This window comes from Setaria viridis, chromosome 7 (assembly GCF_005286985.2).
Source record: "Setaria viridis chromosome 7, Setaria_viridis_v4.0, whole genome shotgun sequence".
In the NCBI taxonomy this organism is placed as follows: domain Eukaryota; kingdom Viridiplantae; phylum Streptophyta; class Magnoliopsida; order Poales; family Poaceae; genus Setaria; species Setaria viridis.
This window is the reverse complement of record NC_048269.2, coordinates 20,866,146-20,885,121: the sequence shown is the minus strand read 5'-3', so window position 1 is coordinate 20,885,121 and position 18,976 is coordinate 20,866,146. Positions and strand designations below refer to the sequence as shown.

The window sequence follows — 18,976 nt, the reverse complement described above, 5'->3', positions numbered from 1 at the left end:
CGACGATGGTTAGAGCTTATCAATGACTATGATCTGGAGATTCACTATCACCCTGATAAGGCTAATCTGGTTGCAGACGCTTTGAGTCGGAAGGGTCATGCTAACTTAGCCTTAGCCTTCCAGCTACCTGACGAGTTGATGAAAGAATTTGAGAGGCTCAACTTGAGCGTCGTTGCGCATACTGAGGGAGCAACGATGGAAGTGGAGTCAACACTAGAGCAAGAGATACGGGCAGGACAGCTTGAGGATGCCAAGGTCAAGGAAACAAAGGAGATGGTAAAGGAAGGAAGAGCCACTGACTTCACGGAAGACTCTCAGGGAACCTTATGGGTCAAAGGAAGGATTTGGGTACCCGATGTGGGAAATCTCCGAGAGATGATCTTGAAAGAAGCTCACGATTCAGCCTATTCCATCCACCCCGGAAGTACCAAGATGTATCAAGATCTTAAGCAGAAGTATTGGTGGCCCGGAATGAAGAAAGATGTAGCTGCACATGTAGCCATTTGCGACATATGTCAAAAGGTCAAGGCTGAACATCAGAGGCCAGCTGGGTTACTTTAGCCATTGAAGGTGCCGGAATGGAAGTGGGAAGAAATTGGGATGGATTTCATTGTGGGTTTGCCTCGCACCCGAGATGGGTATGACTCTATATGGGTCATAGTGGATCGATTGACCAAAGTAGCTCATTTCATACCGGTAAGGACTACTTACACCGGATCCAAGCTAGCAGAGTTGTATATGGCAAGGATTGTGTGTTTACATGGTGTGCCTAAGAAGATCGTGTCCGACCGAGGTACTCAGTTCACGTCACGCTTCTGGCAGAAATTGCATGAATCTTTAGGTACAAGGTTGAATTTCAGTTCCGCTTATCATCCTCAGACAGATGGACAGACCGAGAGAACAAATCAAATATTGGAGGATATGTTAAGACCGTGTGCATTAAAGCATGGAGGTAGTTGGGACAAGAGTTTACCTTATGCAGAATTCTCCTACAATAACAGTTATCAAGCTAGTCTCAAAATGTCACCATTTGAGGCTTTGTATGGTAGAAAGTGCCGAACACCCCTTTATTGGAGTGAAACAGGAGAGAGTCAGTTATTCGGGCCAGAAATTATACAAGAGGCAGAAAGACAGGTCCAGATCATCCGAGAAAACTTGAGGACTGCTCAGTCTCGACAGAAGAGTTATGCTGACACCAGGAGAAGAGAATTGACCTTTGAGGTAGGTGATTATGTGTATCTCAAGGTATCGCCCATCAGGGGTATGCGCAGATTTAAGGTCAAAGGGAAGTTGTCACCTCGATTCATCGGTCCGTTCAAGATTCTTGAGCGAGTGGGACAGGTAGCCTATCGATTGGAGTTGCCTAATCAGTTGTCGGATGTACACGACGTATTCCACATCTCACAGCTTAAGAAGTGCCTCAGAGTTCCCGAGGAACAGTTGCCAATGGAGGAATTGAATGTTCAGGATGATCTCACTTACACGGAATACCCCATTAAGATTTTGGATACCTTGGAAAGGGTTACAAGGAATCGGACGATCAGAATGTGCAAGGTTCAGTGGAGTCACCATACAGAGGACGAGGCAACTTGGGAAAGAGAGGACGAGTTACAGAAGGAATTTCCCCATCTCTTTGCACGATCTTCCGAATCTCGAGGATGAGATTCTTCTTAAGGGGGGAAGGATTTGTAACACCCAAAATTTGAATAATTCAAATTCATTAAAATTTGCTCAAAGTAGGATGTCATTTAAATTCTAGGCATTTAAATTCATTTTCTTTAATTTAATTAATTCATCATAGGAATTATTTGTGCATTCATGCTGGTGCATTTATTTTGATTGCTTGAGTTTGAATCAAATTTTGAATTTCCAAATTTATATTCAAATTTCCAAAACCATTTCCTTTTTCTCTTTCTCTTTCTTTTCTTCTCCTCCACCTGGGCCGCATCTCTCCTTCTTCTTTCTTCTTTCTTCCGGCCCAGCCGAACCGCAGCTCCGCCGGCCCCTTCTCTTTTTCTCCTGGCCGGCCCAGCTCGCTCTCCTCTCCGGCCCGCGAAGCGCTCCGCCGGCCTCCTTTCTTTTTCTTCCGCGCGGCCCTGCTCCCCGCCGCTTCACCCTCCTCCTCTTTTCTTCTGCCGGCCCAGCTCCGCTCGGCCTGCTCCACCCGTCCGCTCCTCCGCGCGGCCCGCGCACCGTGCGCCAGCCCAACAGCTGCGCCAGCCCGCCTTCGCCCGCGGCTGCCGACAGGTGGGGCCCACCATCGTCTCCTACCTCCGGCCGGGACTCCTCCCGCAACCGCCGCGCCGCCGTCTCCGCCTCGGACTCCCTCCGCTCTGAATCCTTCGGGGGGGGTTTAAACCCGGGGCGCCCTATCTCCAAGCCCCTATAAAAGCCGCCGCCACCTCCCGGTCTCCTCCGCCAACACCAGCGCCCGCGGCACCCGAAACCCTAGCGCCCCCAAAGCTCCAGCGCCGCCGCCTCTTCCCCGCCGTCAAGCACCGCCACCGGTGAGCTCCGGTCGCCAAGGACCCCCAAAATAAGTTCGCTGTGTTCCCCTCTTTCTTTTGGTGCCTTCCGCGCGCGAAACGGATGCCCATGGCGTTATTTCGGCCAACTCCGGCGACCCGCCGCCGCTCGCCGTCGCGCGCCGTTGCTCGCCGCCGCCGGCCATTTCTTTTCCGCCGCCGCCGCGAGTCATCGTCGACCGTGGTCGTCCGATCTCGATCCGACGGTCGATCGCGGGTCAATCCGGCCGCGTACCGGTCAACTATGCCGCGCCGCGCCACTTTTGCTCTTAAGCCCCCGCCTTTTCCGCAAATCAACCCGCGGTCCAGATCGCGTTGAAAAATATTTACAGATCTACCCTCGCACTTTTCGGTTTAAACCTTGAGCTTTCCAGAAATCAACCCGTCGTCCGGGTTTGAGTTTTTACGCGTCAGACCTTCGGTTTATACGCGTAATTACGTATAAGCCCTCGGTTTTCGCGGATAGGCCCTAAAAGTTTTGTTTTTCTCACAGAAAAGTCCCTGGATTTTGTTTTAATCATATCTTTTGCATCTTAACTCCGTTTTTCGCGTTCTTTATATCCACGTGTTCGTTTTAAAGCGTAGATCAACTTTCAAGCTTGTTTTCTCTATTTACCTATGTTTGGGGTACTGTTTTCTTACTTTTTGCCCATGTTTGCTTGTATGTGCTCGTGTGACGCGTGTAGACGCCCCGCAGTTCGAGGGAGTTGCAGATCAAGCCTTCGAGGAGTACGAACAGCAGGAGCAAGGCCAAGAAGGCAAGTCGTGTCCTTGATCACTACCTTTTTGTCCTATACACCTTTACTTTCTCGTACTCAACATTTATGCTATGCACATGTTAAGATTAAATTGATGGGTCCCAATTAAGGTTCACCTAGATTGATTTACCTTTGCCTTGATCAACCGGTTTACTTTATGTTGGGTAGCTCATGCTTAGTGCTTACTTGGTACATGGTGGTTTAACTTCACACAATGCTTAATCTTGCTTTACTTCTGTTATACCTTTCATTAAGACAAGATCATTATTTGTTAATCGGAACATGGAGAACCACCCAGGAAAACAGTGCTACCACAAGACTAAATGGCTCTGGTCTTGGCTGATTAATTAGAAACCTTAGTCTGGGGTGATCTTACTCGTGATGAGGCAAGAGGGGGGACTGAGTCGTTGCATTTTACCTGGGATGGGTGGTGCACGCCAGACACCGAAACCTTAGCGGGTTACCACTGACTAATGAATCTTTGTAAAGGCCTCGTAGCGTCCCTATGCAATCACACCTCGGAAGTGTGGTATGGTGCCTTGCAAACACCGCATGGTTGGGTCCAAAGTTCTTTTGAACTTTTACGCGACTTGTGGGTAAAGATGTGCCACCTCTGCAAAGTGTTAAACTGATCGATCAGCCGTGCTCACGGTTAAGAGCGGCCTGGACCCTCACATGATAATATTATCGGAAGATGGATTTAATTTGTTATCATTACATGCATATGTTGTTTACTTTATTTATGTTCATGTCTAATTTCGGGTGGTATGAGCTTATACTTAGTTAATTGCTAATAAAACTTGACCAACTTAATTAAAAGCGAATGCTATTTATGCCTTAGCCATACCTTGGTTTGCCTTACACTACACTATTCCCCACGACTTGTTGAGTACCAACCATAAGTGTACTCACCCTTGCAAAACCGCTGTTCATACGAAGCTAATTGGGAAGAGGAGTATCTACACGACTTTGAGAAGTTCTAGGCGTACGTTTCTTCAGTCAGCTGCCTGTGGAGTCGTCGTCGTCTTTGGATTTCCGCTGCGTAATAATTAGACTTTGTGGTTTATTTGAGACATTCGGTCATGTAATAATGGTTAATACTCTCTTTATTCGATTTAGCACTGTCTTTGTTATTCACTATTGTCGTACATGTGTGTAACTTGATCCTGGCGCACATGTATTTAATGCACTCGATTTTGTCCTTAAAATCGGGTGTGACAACTCGTAGTAAGCTTTTTCGGCAAAAGTTATGTTAGCCGAACACACCCAAAAGCTGGCATGCATTCCAAAAAAAAAATTATTATATTGGTTAGTCGGGTAAGACTTGCTGAGTACCCCGTACTCAGGGTTTTTCCCCTTGTGGCTATCTTTCAGAAGCTCCACAGGAGTCTACGGAGGAGGAGACCCCGAAGCCCTAGGGTATTGACCTGAGTCTCACAATACCCTAGAGAAAAAGTTTTACCTGCGCATCTTCTCCTGAACTGTTTATATTTAAATCTTAGGACCCTGTCTAACACTGCATCACTAAGTTTGTTTCAACCTATGTCCTGTAATAACTCATACCTTTTATATGTATGTAAAAATGTAATGTTTGTTGATATTATCCCATCGCGGATATTATCCTGATGTATGGCTATGAGACACGTCGTGGATCCTTCGAGGAGTCCTAGGGACACTCGACGGACTACCGGACTTAGGCTGTTTTAGGTGCGTTTCGGATAATTGTTGTTCCGACAGCGATTAGGTGCACTTAAACCAGCTTAAGTTGGGCGGTTCCGCCACACTAATATATATATATATATAAAGTTATATTTATCTATAATATTACATTTGATATAATATTATATATATATAGACATCTTCTGCATTCACATTTATGAATAATATTACATTGCATCAACACTTGAAGTTCAACATTTAGATCAACTATTCTGAACCTGAGTCCTGACGATGATGCTGATTTGATCCATTATTATGGAACTGTCTCGTTGGATTTACTACCTCGTCCAGAAGAAACTCACCGAGTTGTTCTTGAATTGCCCTCATTTTTACCTCGTCCAGAAGAAATCCATTAGTACCGGTTGAAGCTCCCAACCGGTACTAAAGTGGGTCACGGGAGGCTCAGCCGTTAGACCCGGTACTAATGCTCACATTAGTACCGTGTCGAAAACCAACCGGTACTAAGGGCTTGGACCAATGCTCAATTTTCCAGTAGTGATGGATCTGCGGTGAACGACTTAAAAAGTTTACGGACCTAAAAATACTTTTTCAGAGTTCGTGGATCCAAAAATACTTTTTCAGAATTCGTGAATCTAAATGACATCATCGACCACTGATGTATTTTACTCTTTCTCAAATCGCAAGGCAACAATCACCTCATCATCGCGGTTCCAAGAATCGATTGACCGTCCAAAGCCCGGGCCGCCGCCTGCCACAGATCTCGTTTGCAAGCTGCGGAAATCCAATATTAGCGATAGTCTGGTGTGTTGACTCCGAACCAATTTACTTGCTGGGATCACTCTGATCTGCTACAAGCTAGGTTGCAGATGACAAGCTCACTGGTATCGTCTATAATTAGTTACTCCCTCCGTTTGTAAGTCTCATTTTGCTTTTCTCGATAGTATTTATAGACATCTAATATATCTAGGTGCATAATAAAAACTATGCATTTAGAAAAACTAAAATGATCTACAATTTGAAACGAAACAGCCACCTCCATAACAATACATACACTTGGGGCCGACATAGAAAGGGTCTGCGTGCATGCGCATCGTAATTAAACCATCTCTGATCATATATTATATTGATCCTGTCATTTTTGGCAACTCTAAGGTAAATACTGTAAGAAGCAAGCACATCTAACCTCTGATCATGCAACTTGCAGCAAAAAATATAATGCTGCTAAAATACTGCCGAAAGAAACAACGTGGGGGTGTGTCTCCTCGGTATTGATAACCTCCACTGCCCTGGACTTCGTATTATACTCCCACTCTGATCAACTTGTTTGCCTACTGTCATCTTCTGAAATTTGACTGCATTTTTTAAAACATCTGACGTAACTGTATATCCGATCCTCCTTTAGACATAGACATCTGTGGCACCTCACCTACCGTACGCTCCTAAAGCAACAAAGCATGTTACAATCAGAGTGTACTAGAGAAATCCCAAGTAAAAATTTCCAAAAACACGAAACAAATTTGAAAGAACAGAAGTGTGGACTTAAGTATAGAGTTCATACTTGCAAGAGCCAGGGCGCAAGGAAGCTAGCCTGGGGTTCCCGATCCCATCTCGAGGCTGCATATACAATTAAGCACATGATTCAAGTGCAATTGGGGTGAGGTGGCAGGTGCATGCACCTGCAAGGGGGTAGCATCTGCAAACGTTCAAGCCAATATATCAAAAGACCCGGCGACGCGCCTCTCCCTTCGCTAGGCAACAAATCGGAGTCATAAACAATCTGCGGCGAACGTGTCTGCAATGTGTGCGCCGTTGAGCTCCGCGGCATTTAAGCCCCCTCTCCGGCCGGTGAGAGCGTCATAGCAGGTAGCTTCTGCTTAATCTTTCTCCGTTTTCTCACTCACCTCGCTCCTTCCCTACCCTCTCGATCGCCTTGCATGGTGCAGTTGATCGATAGAGCCTATAGACAGATTAATTGGAAAGAATGGCATTGCCGCCGCGCCTGAAGAGGAAGCAGCAGCCCAGCCAACCCTACGGCCAAGGAGGCGTCGTCTTTGGCCTCTCTACGCCGGAGCCTGCGCCGCGCGATGGCCGGAAGAGAAGGTATGTAGGTCTACATGCATATAACGAAACTGTAGTATCTTCTGAGCTCTTGGCTACAAAGAATCTGTAGTACTTTCTGTTGGTCCTTTTGCGTAAGATGATTCTGCATATTCAGAACCTGAAATGTCCATTCTGATTGATTTGCGTTATATCTGCGTCCCACGTTTAGCTGCCTCTTGTTCCTTTACCGAATCTGTCAAGATGCAACAACTATATATGAAGGCATTTCTGCCTTCCTCGATCCTATCCAATCTAGGGAAGATTTGGACAAATAAAGAAAAGGGACATAATAACAGTACAAATATCAGAAATTGATGATGATATATACTAGTAGGTTGTTGCTAGATTTGAATCATGTACTTTGGACTTTATGCTGGCCTCCTTGCTAAAGAAAATGACAAAAACAATGACGTCCGAAAGCGATCAATTGTCAATCATATTCATATATATCGAAATTGATGAGTGCATGCCAGAGTGAACTACACGTCATGGGCTTTAGGAGAAGCTAAAATATGTGTGTATCATGATATAATTTTGCCCAAAGTAATTTATGTTAATACAAAGCGAGCTACATGGCCGGTCTATGCTTTCTCTGAATCTGATCCACATAATTCTGGAATACTGCTGCAGGAAGGATAAGCATACATGGATCAAACATACGCTCACGCCGTATTTTGATGGCCACTTATGGAGAAAGTACGGCCAGAAGGTCATCAAGGACGCTCCCTATCCGAGGTATTTTACTTACTGTTAATTACCATATCATCTTAGCCTTTTTGTGCCAAATAGGTGACACCAGTTAGAGCTAGCTAATTAACTTTCTCATCAAGCACCGTTCTTTTTTTATGCTGCATCAATATAATGTTTGCAGTTGAACTTCAAATATGCTTGTCTCCTCATACATGCATGTAATTGTCATTTGTCACTGGAATGTCACTGCAGGCTATATTTCAGATGTTCTTACCGCGAAGATAGGCACTGCCAGGCCTCCAAGCTGGTGCAGCAGGTGACCCACGACGACCCGCCAGTATTCGAGGTGACCTACATGTACGAGCACACCTGCAACGCGGCACCCGTCCCAACCCCCGGTGTCGAGTCCGAGGACGAGCCGCCAGCATGCGGCGGCGGGCTGGTGCTCAGCTTTGGTGCCTCCAGCAGAAGCGCCGGCGGCCACCATCACCGTGACACGCGGATACAGCTGCAAGAAGAGCGGCAGCAATACCATCAATCTCCGAGCCCGTTCTTGACGATGAACCTTCATTTTTCGAACAGCAGCCAGCAGCATGCCTTCCCTTCGAGCGTCCTGCGGCCGCCCACAACGTCGTGGTCCTCATCGTCGTTTCCGATCATCGAATCGTCTTCGTCGCCGACGCCACCATGGGTAGACGACGACGATGACATCTTGACATGGGACTGGGACACGTCCACATATGATTTAGACGACCATTTGCAGCTCGGCGATAATGTGCAATTTTCTGGTAATATATAGTTACAACGACTACGATCCTTTGCTGAAATGATTAATGTGTGTACGTATTTATATTATATGGATTAAACGAATATTAACTAGAGTCAACATTCTTATGATCAGGGAGTTCGTTTTCACGGAAGCCTGATGGAAGTGCACTTGCTAACCTGGGCATGGGAATTGAAGTGGAGGGTGTAACTTTCTAATTGGAAATAACTAAGGGGCATTTCTGGAGCGGCAGAAGGTGGAGCTCTTCGTTTTTCTTTCTGAATGCGAAAGCTGAAGGTGGAGTTCCATTGTGATATATATCATGTAATGTAATTCATGATTGAAAATCAAAATAAAATATTAACTTTCATCATTACAAGATTTTCAATCTTTCCCTATGGTTTTTCCACAAGTGATGGTCGATATTTATTGTTCTCCTTAAGATTACTATTCCTGTGTTTATGGCCGTTATTGTAGTTTAATCCGGACATTTCATGATGGAGAAAACAAAATTAGCATTAGATAGCTACCGACAACCAGTTCCCACTTCCCAGCAAGAGACTAAGCCTTGAGCATATTGTGATGCTCAAGTCAGGGACATTAAGCACGTTGCACGAATTGTAAAGGAGAAAAGTTCGTTCAAATCAGAAACTAACAAAATTAGTCCACCTATACTCTCCCTCCATTGCAAATTATAGTTTATTTCAGTTTTATTCTAAGCTAAACTACTCTAACTCTGACCAAGTTTATAGGAAAAGCCAACATGTATAGCATCTAATAATGTTCTTTAAAAACATCATAAAATATGTTTGGTACTATAGATGTTAATTTACGATCCTCGCTTATATACACCAGAAATAATTAGTATACAAATTTGTGAAATAACAAATATATATACTTGTAACAAACCATAAACACTCGTGAAACAAAAATTTATTTATATGGAACAAAAATATGTACACTAGGAAGTATTAGTGTACGAACTCGTGGAACCAAAAAATATGTGCATGAAATGCATCATGAACACCCATGGACAAAATTTTATACACCAGGAACAATTAGTATACGAACTCATGCAAAAATACACATATGAAAAAAATTGTAAACACTAGTAGAACAAAAAAAATTATACATAATTAATATGAGCAATCCAAAAAATGATAAAAGAACAATCTAATTCAGTTTATAGAACAACAAAATTTATTATGAAATGGGAATAATCCAAAAAACATCATGGAAAAAATCAACTAAGACACTTTTTATACTTCAACTGAGCCACAAGAAAATTCAAGACAAATTATGCGAACATATAGAAATATACTAGAAAATAGAATAGAATGAAAAAACAAATAAATTAAAATAAAAGCATAAAAAGAGAAAAATTTTGAGAAGGAAATGCAATCAAAGGAAAGGGAAAAAAATAAAACTAAGGCACTAAGGGCCTAATTGGTTTGATGCCAAAATATTGGCATGCTAAAGTTTTGGCCACTATTTGGTTGGCTACCAAATTTTGCTCATGTCTCCCATTCATCCTACCAAATGTTGGCAATTTTTTTGCCTAACTTTTGGCTTGACAAAACTCTGGCATGCCAAAATTTTAGCATCAAACCAATCAGGCTCTAAACCTTAAAATGCTATCTGGGAGACTGGGACGAATCATGTCTTATATTTGTATAAAAAACATGTATATGTGCTGCCTATGTACTATTGGGCCGAATTGGGTTGGACGTTCAGGCGAAGTGGCAAATGTTTAAAAAGTACTTGGGCTGTACTTGGGCCGGATTGTCTTGCTGCCACCACTCTGATAAGCTACAACCCTACTATTAATTTACTGTCATCCCCTCCCTGATAAAAATACAATATCTATAGGTTGGATTATAAGTGCACTAATAACCAAACCGAATATGAAGGTCTCTTGTTTGGGTTAGAAATTTTGCTTATTATGGGAGTGAAACATGTAGAAGCTAATGGTGATTCTCTACTGGTGTACAGCAGGTTTTCAAGGTATGCAAATGTCTGGATGGGTTTTAAAATGCTTATCTTGATAAATGCTTAGATATCATATCTTGCTTGGATGAATTTGCTATTTATCATGTACCAAGAGAAGAGAATCCAAGGGCTAATGCTCTGGCACAACAAGCGTCTATGATGTTCAGAAAAGAAATTTTCGTGAAAGAAAGTCGAGGGTTATGCCCTGGGGGAGCTGGTCCAACCGCTCTCTCCGACCGGTCTGACCGCCCAGGAAACCAGTCTGACCGGTGTCTGCTGAAAATCCTACTTCGGCCATTGAGTGTTCTAAATCCATTGAGGACAAAGTGGATGATTGGAGGAAACCTCTTATTGATTATTTACAGAATCCCAGGTGCTCAATTGATAGAAAAGTCCGACAGTGGGCTTTCAAGTTCACTTTAGTTGATGGTGAATTATATCGTCGGACTGCAGAGGATTTTCTTTTAAAGTGGTTGGATTCTAATCAGGCCAGAGTGGCTATGGGAGAGGTCCATGAAGGGATTTGTGGTACACATCAGTCAGCTTCTAAGATGAAGTGGCTGTCTTAGGCATGCTTGCTTTTATTGGCCTAATATAATAGCCGATTGTTTCGCTACTACAAAGGATGTGGAGAGTGTCAAAAGTTTGGGGATGTCCAGATGGTACCTGTTGTGTTGATGTATCCTATTATTAAACCGTGGCCTTTTCGAGGATGGTGATTGGACTTTGTTGGTAAAATTAATCCTCCTTCATCGAAAGGGCATATTTTTGTGATAGTGGCTACTGATTATTTCACCAAGTGGACCGAAGCAATTCCCCTCAAGAATATGACGCATTGGAAGGTGACTGAGTTTGTTAGAGAACATATTGTGCATAGGTTTGGCATTCCACAAACTTTAACAATGGATCAAGGGACTTCATTCATATCCAAAGAGGTGCGTCAGTTTGTTGAATCCTATGGTATTAAATTGCTCAATTCATCTCCATATTATGCTCAAGCTAATGGCCAAGCCGAGTCTAGCAACAAGATTTTGATTAAGCTCATCAAGAAGAAGATAGAAGAAAATCCTAGAAGGTGGCATGAGGTATTATCTAAAGCTTTATGGGCTCATCGTATTGCTAAACATGGTGCGACTAAAGTTACTCCTTTTGAGCTTGTCTATGGTCAAGAAGCCGTTTTGCCGGTTGAGGTGAATCTAGATGCATATAGGTTGGCTAAGCAAAATAATCTTGATGTTGATACTTATCATGCCTTGATGATGGACAATGTTGATGAGCTGATCGACAAGTGATTGGAGGCTTTGAAGGAGATTGAGAAGGACAAAATTCGAGTTGCTAGAGCATATAACAAGAAGGTAAAACTAAATCTTTTCAGGTTAATGATCTGATTTGGAAGACAATTCACCTATAGGGACAAGAGCAACAAGTTTGGCAAGTGGTCTCCAAGTTGGGAGGGACCATACAAGATTGTGATGGTGCTTTTTAGGAATTACTATATGGTGGAAACTTTGCAAGGACAATAGTTGCCTAGAGCTCTCAATGGTAGGCACTTGAGGAAGTATTATCCAAGTGTTTGGCAAGATGCTTGATGTAACATGGCTGGTATCTTCAAATATCGCCCTTAGAATGAATGGCCGGTGGATTATGTAAGGAACATCACCCTTAGGCTTATTTTTGTTTTCTGGTACGCAATGCTTTACCAAAAACAGGAGGCATATGTTGGAGCCTAAAATTGGTAGCAAGCCGATCAGGATGGGACCAATCGATCAGACCGGTTCCTCCAGGCGGTCTGACCGGTCTTGGATCCTATAGCCGGTCTGGCAAGACCAACCAGTCCGACTGGTCCAACTCTAGTCTGAGTAGAATTGAGGAGTCCTATTAGATTAAGGTTTGTAACAGGATTTTTTTGCGGGGCAAGACCTCCCCACCCTATAAATATAAAGGGACGTGGCCGATTGAGGCTAACACCCAATCGAATAAAACATTTATCTTCTTTCCAACCCCTTTTCTCCCCTCCTTTGTCTCGACGGCGGTTTAGGACGTTCTGAGTGGTCTGCTGATCTCAGAGTAACCCTAGGTGCATCATCCCTGATGGGGTCCCTCCCAGGGTGGTGAACGTAGGTTTTCGCGTTGCCCTTGTGCAACTCGGTCTGACCGGTCAGAGGCAGGAGCCTCGCGAGGTGAAGTTCCATCGCACATGATCTAGCACAATTCGGTGTGTTGGCTAGAAAAAATGTCAACAATATCATGATAGATGTTGACAACTGTGAAATTGCATTGCGTATTTACTAAACTACACTTACCATTTGAGTTTCTCATGCCGTAGTCAGCAAAATTGAACCTTTGTGAATCAGAATATTTATGGGCCTTACAGCTAGGTACGCAGTTGGTTGCATAGGATTGAGAGAGTTGCAAGGAAGTGTCTTTCTTAATCTCTTATTACAATATATGAATTTGGTTTCCCATTCCGTATGGTTGGTGCTATCTAATTTTAATCATAGCTATGACAGATGTATCCTGACTTCATACACATACCTATTTCACGGGGCTGCTAGGTTCTGCAAAAATAAACAACCATACTATTACTTCTTTGTGATTTCCTCTCTCCAACATGTTTAAAATTAGCCCTTGCATGTACGATGGAGCAACACCCACAATATATTATTTTTCAGATTTCTCTTCCTATTTTCATTAAAAAATATATCAATTTTGACAGATCTGATCAGAAATTCTATATGCATAGGCATTTTCAGAGGCTGCAGGATTGTTTGCACATTGCCTTACATGTAAGATGTTTCTATTGCCTACCCTTTTATCAGCTAAAGCCAGTTTCATCATATTCTTGACAGAAGATGGCGTATTTCAAGACCGGTTTCTAAAATAGGATCAAATGAAAATATTGTTCAATGCAACTCTTGCATGGTTGTCTGTCGAACATAGTTCAGTTCTGCACAAGTCAGCTGAAGGTCGCTTGCAAATTCTGGATGTAGTAATATGTTCTCCATATGATCTGGCTCTTCATAGATTAGCTTTGGTTGGTCAGTTGTCTGCCAACGACCATCGCCAAGTTTGTAACAGAATTAAAATATCACCACGTTCATTTTCTATGTAATTGTTAGCAAATTCCTCTGTTTACGTGTATGTATTGCTATGACGCTCCTAACCATTCGCAATCAGAAGATGCAAATATTCCAAAAGGTCCAATGATGCAGACTATATATGATGCTGATTCTGTAGTTGAACCAAGACTAATCAGAGCAAAATGACCCACCCTCAAAATAGCAAGCACGCGAAACAGCCCACTGACGAAACAGCGATTTGCGAGCCTGCTCTACCTGCGGCGGCCGAAGCGACGGCCCACGAGCCCACCGGCACCCCGCCGCCCAATCAGGATCCTCTACAATAATATCCCAACCTGTCCGTGCAACACGGTCCCACTCATCATCCACCACGTACCCCCAAACAAAGGCAAACACCTTTGAATACACGGATCCAGGATCCGCTGCTCCCCCCGGGGCCCCCGTACCAAGACCCAACGCCTCCCCAGCCGAATCGAACCTGCCCCTACAACCCACCGACAGGTGGCTCCAGCATCTCCCGACCCCACATGTCAGCCTTACCCTCACGTGACCGGGGCGGGACAGCGCGTGGTGTACGAACCAGCCGCAGCAGCGGTGGCACCGGCAAATCTTTTCGAAACCGGGGCGTCAGCCTGTCACTGCCATTCCGCTCCGCGAAGAAATCGCAGGGGAGCGCGTGCGTGCCTGCCGAGCTGAGCAGGGGCAGGCGCAAGTGCCGAGCGAAAGCATCCCTCAAGCCGTCACCTCCCGGCTCCCGCCGCGGCCGCTCCGTAGGAAGGAAGGAAGGAAGGAGGGGCAATGGAGAGGGCGGTGCCGGTGCGGAAGCCGCACACCTCCACGGCCGACCTGCTCACCTGGTCGGCCACGGGCCCCGACGCGCCCGCCGGGGCCTCGCCCGCCGCCTCCTCCCGCCCCAGCCTCAAGGTTCGTTGCTGTCGCCTACCCGATGCCGCCGCGTTGGTGTGCTGGTTTGCTACATCTGCGTTCCTGCCCGCGACGCGGCTGACTTTGTGTGTGGGTCGTGGTGTTTTCTGCGCAGCCGGCCGCGGGGATCACGCCGGCGATGTTCGGCGCACCGGTGAGCGAGCAGGAGGCCGAGGATCTGAGCAAGAGGTGAGATCTGGGGGTTCCCCTCCCCGCATTCGGCCCTGATCCGCTCGATCTGTGTCGTTTGCTCCGTTTCCGGCTTGCTTACTCTGACCCCGATCCGATCTAGCGACGTGCGGCGCTTGCTCTGTTCGGATGCGCGTGCTCTGGTCGACCCGATCGATGTTTCAAGCCCAGCAATCAGCAACCCGAACTGGGTTGCTCGGGTTTTAGCGAGAAGCGCTTTGTGAGAATGGGGTTTAGCCTTCAGCGAGAAGTGACGGCAGCGTGTTTTAATGCTTGCGTTGCGACGCCTTCCCATGGTATGTTGGTAGCTGGAGAGCAGTCGCTTGCAGGCGGTTGGTTGAGGCCAAGGAATGGACCGTGTGTGCGTGGGGTACGGTGCAAGCGTGTGATGCAGCTACTGTCCAAATTCCTTGTATCAGTAGGGGATTGTAGGTGGTGCTACAGTACAAGTTTTAAGCACTGACTGAAAGCGATTTCAGTGACGCGGAATGCAAGCGTCCGCTTCTAATTTGAATGCTTCTAGAGATGTGATACCGTAGTTGTGTCACTACCTGTTTGGTATGATATCTTTTCTGGTACTTCTGAAAGTATCAGCAATTTGTTTTACTTTGTAGTCTGTTGCAAAATTTTCGGGCAACTGGGATGAACCTTTTGCATCTTTCATTTATTTTAGGAAATTTATGTTTTACATGAAAATATGTACCTGATAATTCTGTGATGGAGTGCTTGCCGTGGATGAAGGAAGATGCTAGCCAAACAGCAGGGGATATTCTAGTTTTTGTCTCTTTCAGCATTGCTTCCAATTTATCTCTGTCACTTCTTCAGCGATAAAATATATTGAACAATGAACACTAACCTTCCTGTTGGCCTATTGTAGTGAAAGGAAATTTTGTTCTGGTTCGAAGTTGAAAGAAATGAGTGGGAGTGGCATCTTTGCTGAAAAGGGTGAAAATGGTGATTCAGAGGATTCAAAATCTGCTAACAAAACTTCCTTGAGGATGTACCAGGTAGTAATCTTTTTCAAATCCTTCCAACCAAACCTCTTGTCCCCTTCTTAGTATTATTGAGGATGTACCAGGTAGTATTATTGTGGTCTTACTTTTCAAAAAAAAACTATTAAAAAAGTATTTTTGTGGTGAATCATCCTGATTCCTATTATATGTTTATGCGGACAGAATGCTAATCTGAGGCACGAGTTATTCCATTTCTGTTCAGGAAAGTTACTGTAATTGATAGTTCAAAGGAAATGCATCTGCTAGAGCTCATATTTCTCATTTTATTAACTTTTGTGCTTATAACTTTTCATGTCTGGCTGTAGCTTATGTTTCTCTAATAATCTTGCATTGGTTGACTCTAACTCACAGAAATATTGCCTTCTTACTATGTGATTGACCTTTTCATGACAGCAAACTGTGACTGGAATAAGCCAGATCTCATTTAGTGCTGATGGAAGTCTTTCACCAAAGAAGCCATCATCGATACCTGAGGTGGCTAAGCAGCGAGAGCTTAGTGGTACTCTGGAAGATGCTGATTCTAAAACCAATAAGCAGCTTTCTGAAGCCAAGACCAAAGAGCTTAGTGGGAGTGACATCTTTGGTCCGCCTCCTGAGATTCCTGCCAGGCCATTGGCTGCTCGTAACATGGAGCTACAAGGAAATGTGGACTTTTCACTTCCACAGCGAAGCGTCCACACATCGGTTAAAGTATCTAATGTAAGTGGCATTAAAAGATGACCTTCCTGTTGATGTTGTGACATACATTTGACCTATTACAGAAAATTATCTCGAAATATTTTATGGAAACAGATATCAGCTCCAACTTTATATGGTTTATACATGACTGAACATGGACAATGTAGCATTCCATTTTGCACAGTTCTTTATATGGTTTTATATGAACAACATTGTTCGATTGATGCAATCGTTTGAGTCGCTAACTATTTTAATTCAATTTTTCCTTCATCTAAAAACTCCACTATGCACGTGCCTAATTCTGTACTGCAACACTAGTGATCCCTATTTGATGTACTTGTGTGAGTGTGGTACCGTGGTTTACATACCCACTTCCTCAATACTATTTTAGATCATTATTACATGCTGTTGCTTTTTATACTAACAAACAAATCTTTCTATGATGAAATGTCTGACCAACTGACAATTGGGAGATGAGCTTTTAGACTGTTGCTTGAATCTTCCTTAAGCTTGATACCATGCTGATTTGATATGCTTACTGGTTATTTGTACTATCATTATATAGGATAATAGAAAAGGGAAATTTTGGAGTTTCTGCTGTGTTTACATCACAACAAATGTGTTTGCAAGCCTTTCACATGAAATACGCTAGCTAGGCTAACAGCAGCGCTACAACAATCTCTCATGTTTACTTGATATTGCCCTCTTATGATTTGATATTCTTGGAAAACCACTTGTATTAATCCCTTTGAACAAAAGCTAGCTGCTTTTCATCATTTTAGCATGAACATATTACCCTCTGAGTCTATGTCAACCGAATGGCTTTTGCAGCCTGCTGGAGGACCAAGCAACATCTCATTCAGTGAAGAGCCTGTAGTGAAGACAGCAAAGAAAATCCACAATCAGAAGTTCCAGGAGCTGACAGGCAACAACATATTCAAGGAGGAAGCCCCTGCCTCGGCCGAGAAGTCTCTTAGCTCCGCGAAGCTGAAGGAGATGAGTGGCAGTGACATCTTCGCTGATGGGACGCCCGCTCCTCGAGAATACCTTGGTGGTGTCCGAAAGCCCCCTGGTGGTGAGAGCAGCATCGCACTGATCTAATTGTTATCGGCTGCTTGAATCCGGACTGGCTAGCTTTCCTCCTCACTGAAGCGCACAGTGTCTGCATTTCTTGACCTTGCTCGAATCTCAGGACTGGTCCTTGAATCATGCATGCTTTGGGGATCTTAATTTACGATGAGTATCTTTAGTCTAATATAATGTAGAGTCAGCAGAATCTGACTCGGTCACTTGGCTCGTATCTGATACGCCTGTGTGTGATCTCATCTTTGGTTTGTGCTACTCATTATGTATTAGTCTCTCCGCACTGAGAACTTGTGAAATAAGTATTTTGGACTCATTTCTGTTCTTATTGCATCATTGGATGCGTAGATTATTGCTTGTGCTAGTAACAGATGCAAATCTGTGCAAACGTCAGCTGTGCGTTCTGATATTTGCACTCAAACATCGAGATCTGAAAATGAAGATTAATATTGGGAGTTGTTTTCTGTAAGTACGTTGCCTCTAAAAGTAAAACATTCCAGTTGATTTTAATAAAGGAAAAAGATCATTTTACTCCCTCCACCTATTTACTTTGTCCACCTCACCTCTTAACCTATACGTTGGCTCAATTTAACCTCTTCACCTATTAATTCTGGATCAAATTACCCCCTAGCAATATTTCCATCATAATTTGCCTATGTGACATTGTTATTACCCCCTAAGCAATATTTCCATCATAATTTCTCTTCACCTATTAATTCTGGATCAAATTACCCCCTAAGCAATATTTCCATCATAATTTGCCTATGTGACATTGTTACGACTGAGTCAATTCACGAATGAGGCCAACTAAGCAATCTGATGTGGACTGCAAGAGCTGAGTCATCAAATTGAGCCGATCTATCAGCCTTGCCCTAAACTATAGCCACCTGGACGACCGCGACGCCCTTCCCGATAGCGCAGCCCTGCCACACGAGCACGCGGAGGTCGCCGGCCAAGGCCTCCACCTCGTCCTTTGATATCCTCTGGAACGACGCCGTCAGGAGGGGCACAAACTGGCGATCCTTGAGCCGCTCATGCCGCTGCTGAAGCTAGCCTGCTTTGCTCACCCTATCCGTCACCACCTTCACCACCACCTCTGCGGCGGCGGCGCTCTCGCCGACAACAACCACGCACCGCTTGCTCCCGCTCGCCTTGCAGTCCAGCACGCGCATGGTGCCATTGGCTGCGTTGGGGCGCCTCGCATGACTGGAACCTAGTGGAGAGCTTGTCACCACGTGGTTGGGCATCTTTTTTGGATGATGTTCTGGCGACGAGATGGCCTTCTAAACATTTGGCTTGACTTGGGAGCTAGAGAAGCTGGTCTCACGCATGACGCGGCTGACGCTGGGGTTGTTTGAGGATGGAAATGATGAGGTGCTCGGTGTCGACCTTGGCAGCGGCGGCGAGCTCCGGCTACGACAATGGTTGGCTGCACTAGTGCGCCTCTGTCTAAAACATACGGTAGCAGCACATGCGTCAGTGCGTATTTCGTTTGGAGACA

General features: G+C 44.5%; 2 protein-coding genes across 2 annotated transcripts; both read left to right on the top strand.

Annotated features, from left to right (window-relative positions):
* Positions 1 to 6,719: 6,719 nt before the first annotated feature.
* On the top strand, positions 6,720 to 8,892 carry LOC117865627 (uncharacterized). Its single transcript, XM_072295064.1, has 4 exons — positions 6,720 to 7,063; positions 7,694 to 7,798; positions 8,006 to 8,541; positions 8,655 to 8,892. Exons 1-4 carry the CDS (start codon positions 6,945 to 6,947, stop codon positions 8,735 to 8,737), a joined length of 843 nt encoding a protein of 280 aa, XP_072151165.1. The 5' UTR covers positions 6,720 to 6,944; the 3' UTR covers positions 8,738 to 8,892.
* Positions 8,893 to 14,219: 5,327 nt separating this feature from the next.
* Positions 14,220 to 17,791, top strand: LOC117865210 (uncharacterized). The gene is made up of 5 exons (XM_034749359.2): positions 14,220 to 14,512; positions 14,628 to 14,701; positions 15,579 to 15,708; positions 16,108 to 16,413; positions 17,224 to 17,791. The coding sequence occupies exons 1-5, from the start codon at positions 14,387 to 14,389 to the stop codon at positions 17,491 to 17,493; spliced, it is 906 nt and encodes a 301-aa protein (XP_034605250.1). The 5' UTR covers positions 14,220 to 14,386; the 3' UTR covers positions 17,494 to 17,791.
* The last annotated feature ends 1,185 nt before the right edge of the window (positions 17,792 to 18,976 follow it).

What these genes read in the sequence shown, in the direction of transcription:
- LOC117865627 (XM_072295064.1), top strand. Translation starts at nt 6,945, where the DNA reads ATGGCATTGCCGCCGCGCCTGAAGAGGAAGCAGCAGCCCAGCCAACCC. An exon ending in AAGGACGCTCCCTATCCGAG is followed by an intron (nt 7,799 to 8,005) that starts GTATTTTACTTA and finishes ATGTCACTGCAG; the next exon opens with GCTATATTTCAGATGTTCTT. An exon ending in CGATAATGTGCAATTTTCTG is followed by an intron (nt 8,542 to 8,654) that starts GTAATATATAGT and finishes TCTTATGATCAG; the next exon opens with GGAGTTCGTTTTCACGGAAG.
- LOC117865210 (XM_034749359.2), top strand. Translation starts at nt 14,387, where the DNA reads ATGGAGAGGGCGGTGCCGGTGCGGAAGCCGCACACCTCCACGGCCGAC. An exon ending in GCCGAGGATCTGAGCAAGAG is followed by an intron (nt 14,702 to 15,578) that starts GTGAGATCTGGG and finishes GGCCTATTGTAG; the next exon opens with TGAAAGGAAATTTTGTTCTG. An exon ending in CATCGGTTAAAGTATCTAAT is followed by an intron (nt 16,414 to 17,223) that starts GTAAGTGGCATT and finishes TGGCTTTTGCAG; the next exon opens with CCTGCTGGAGGACCAAGCAA.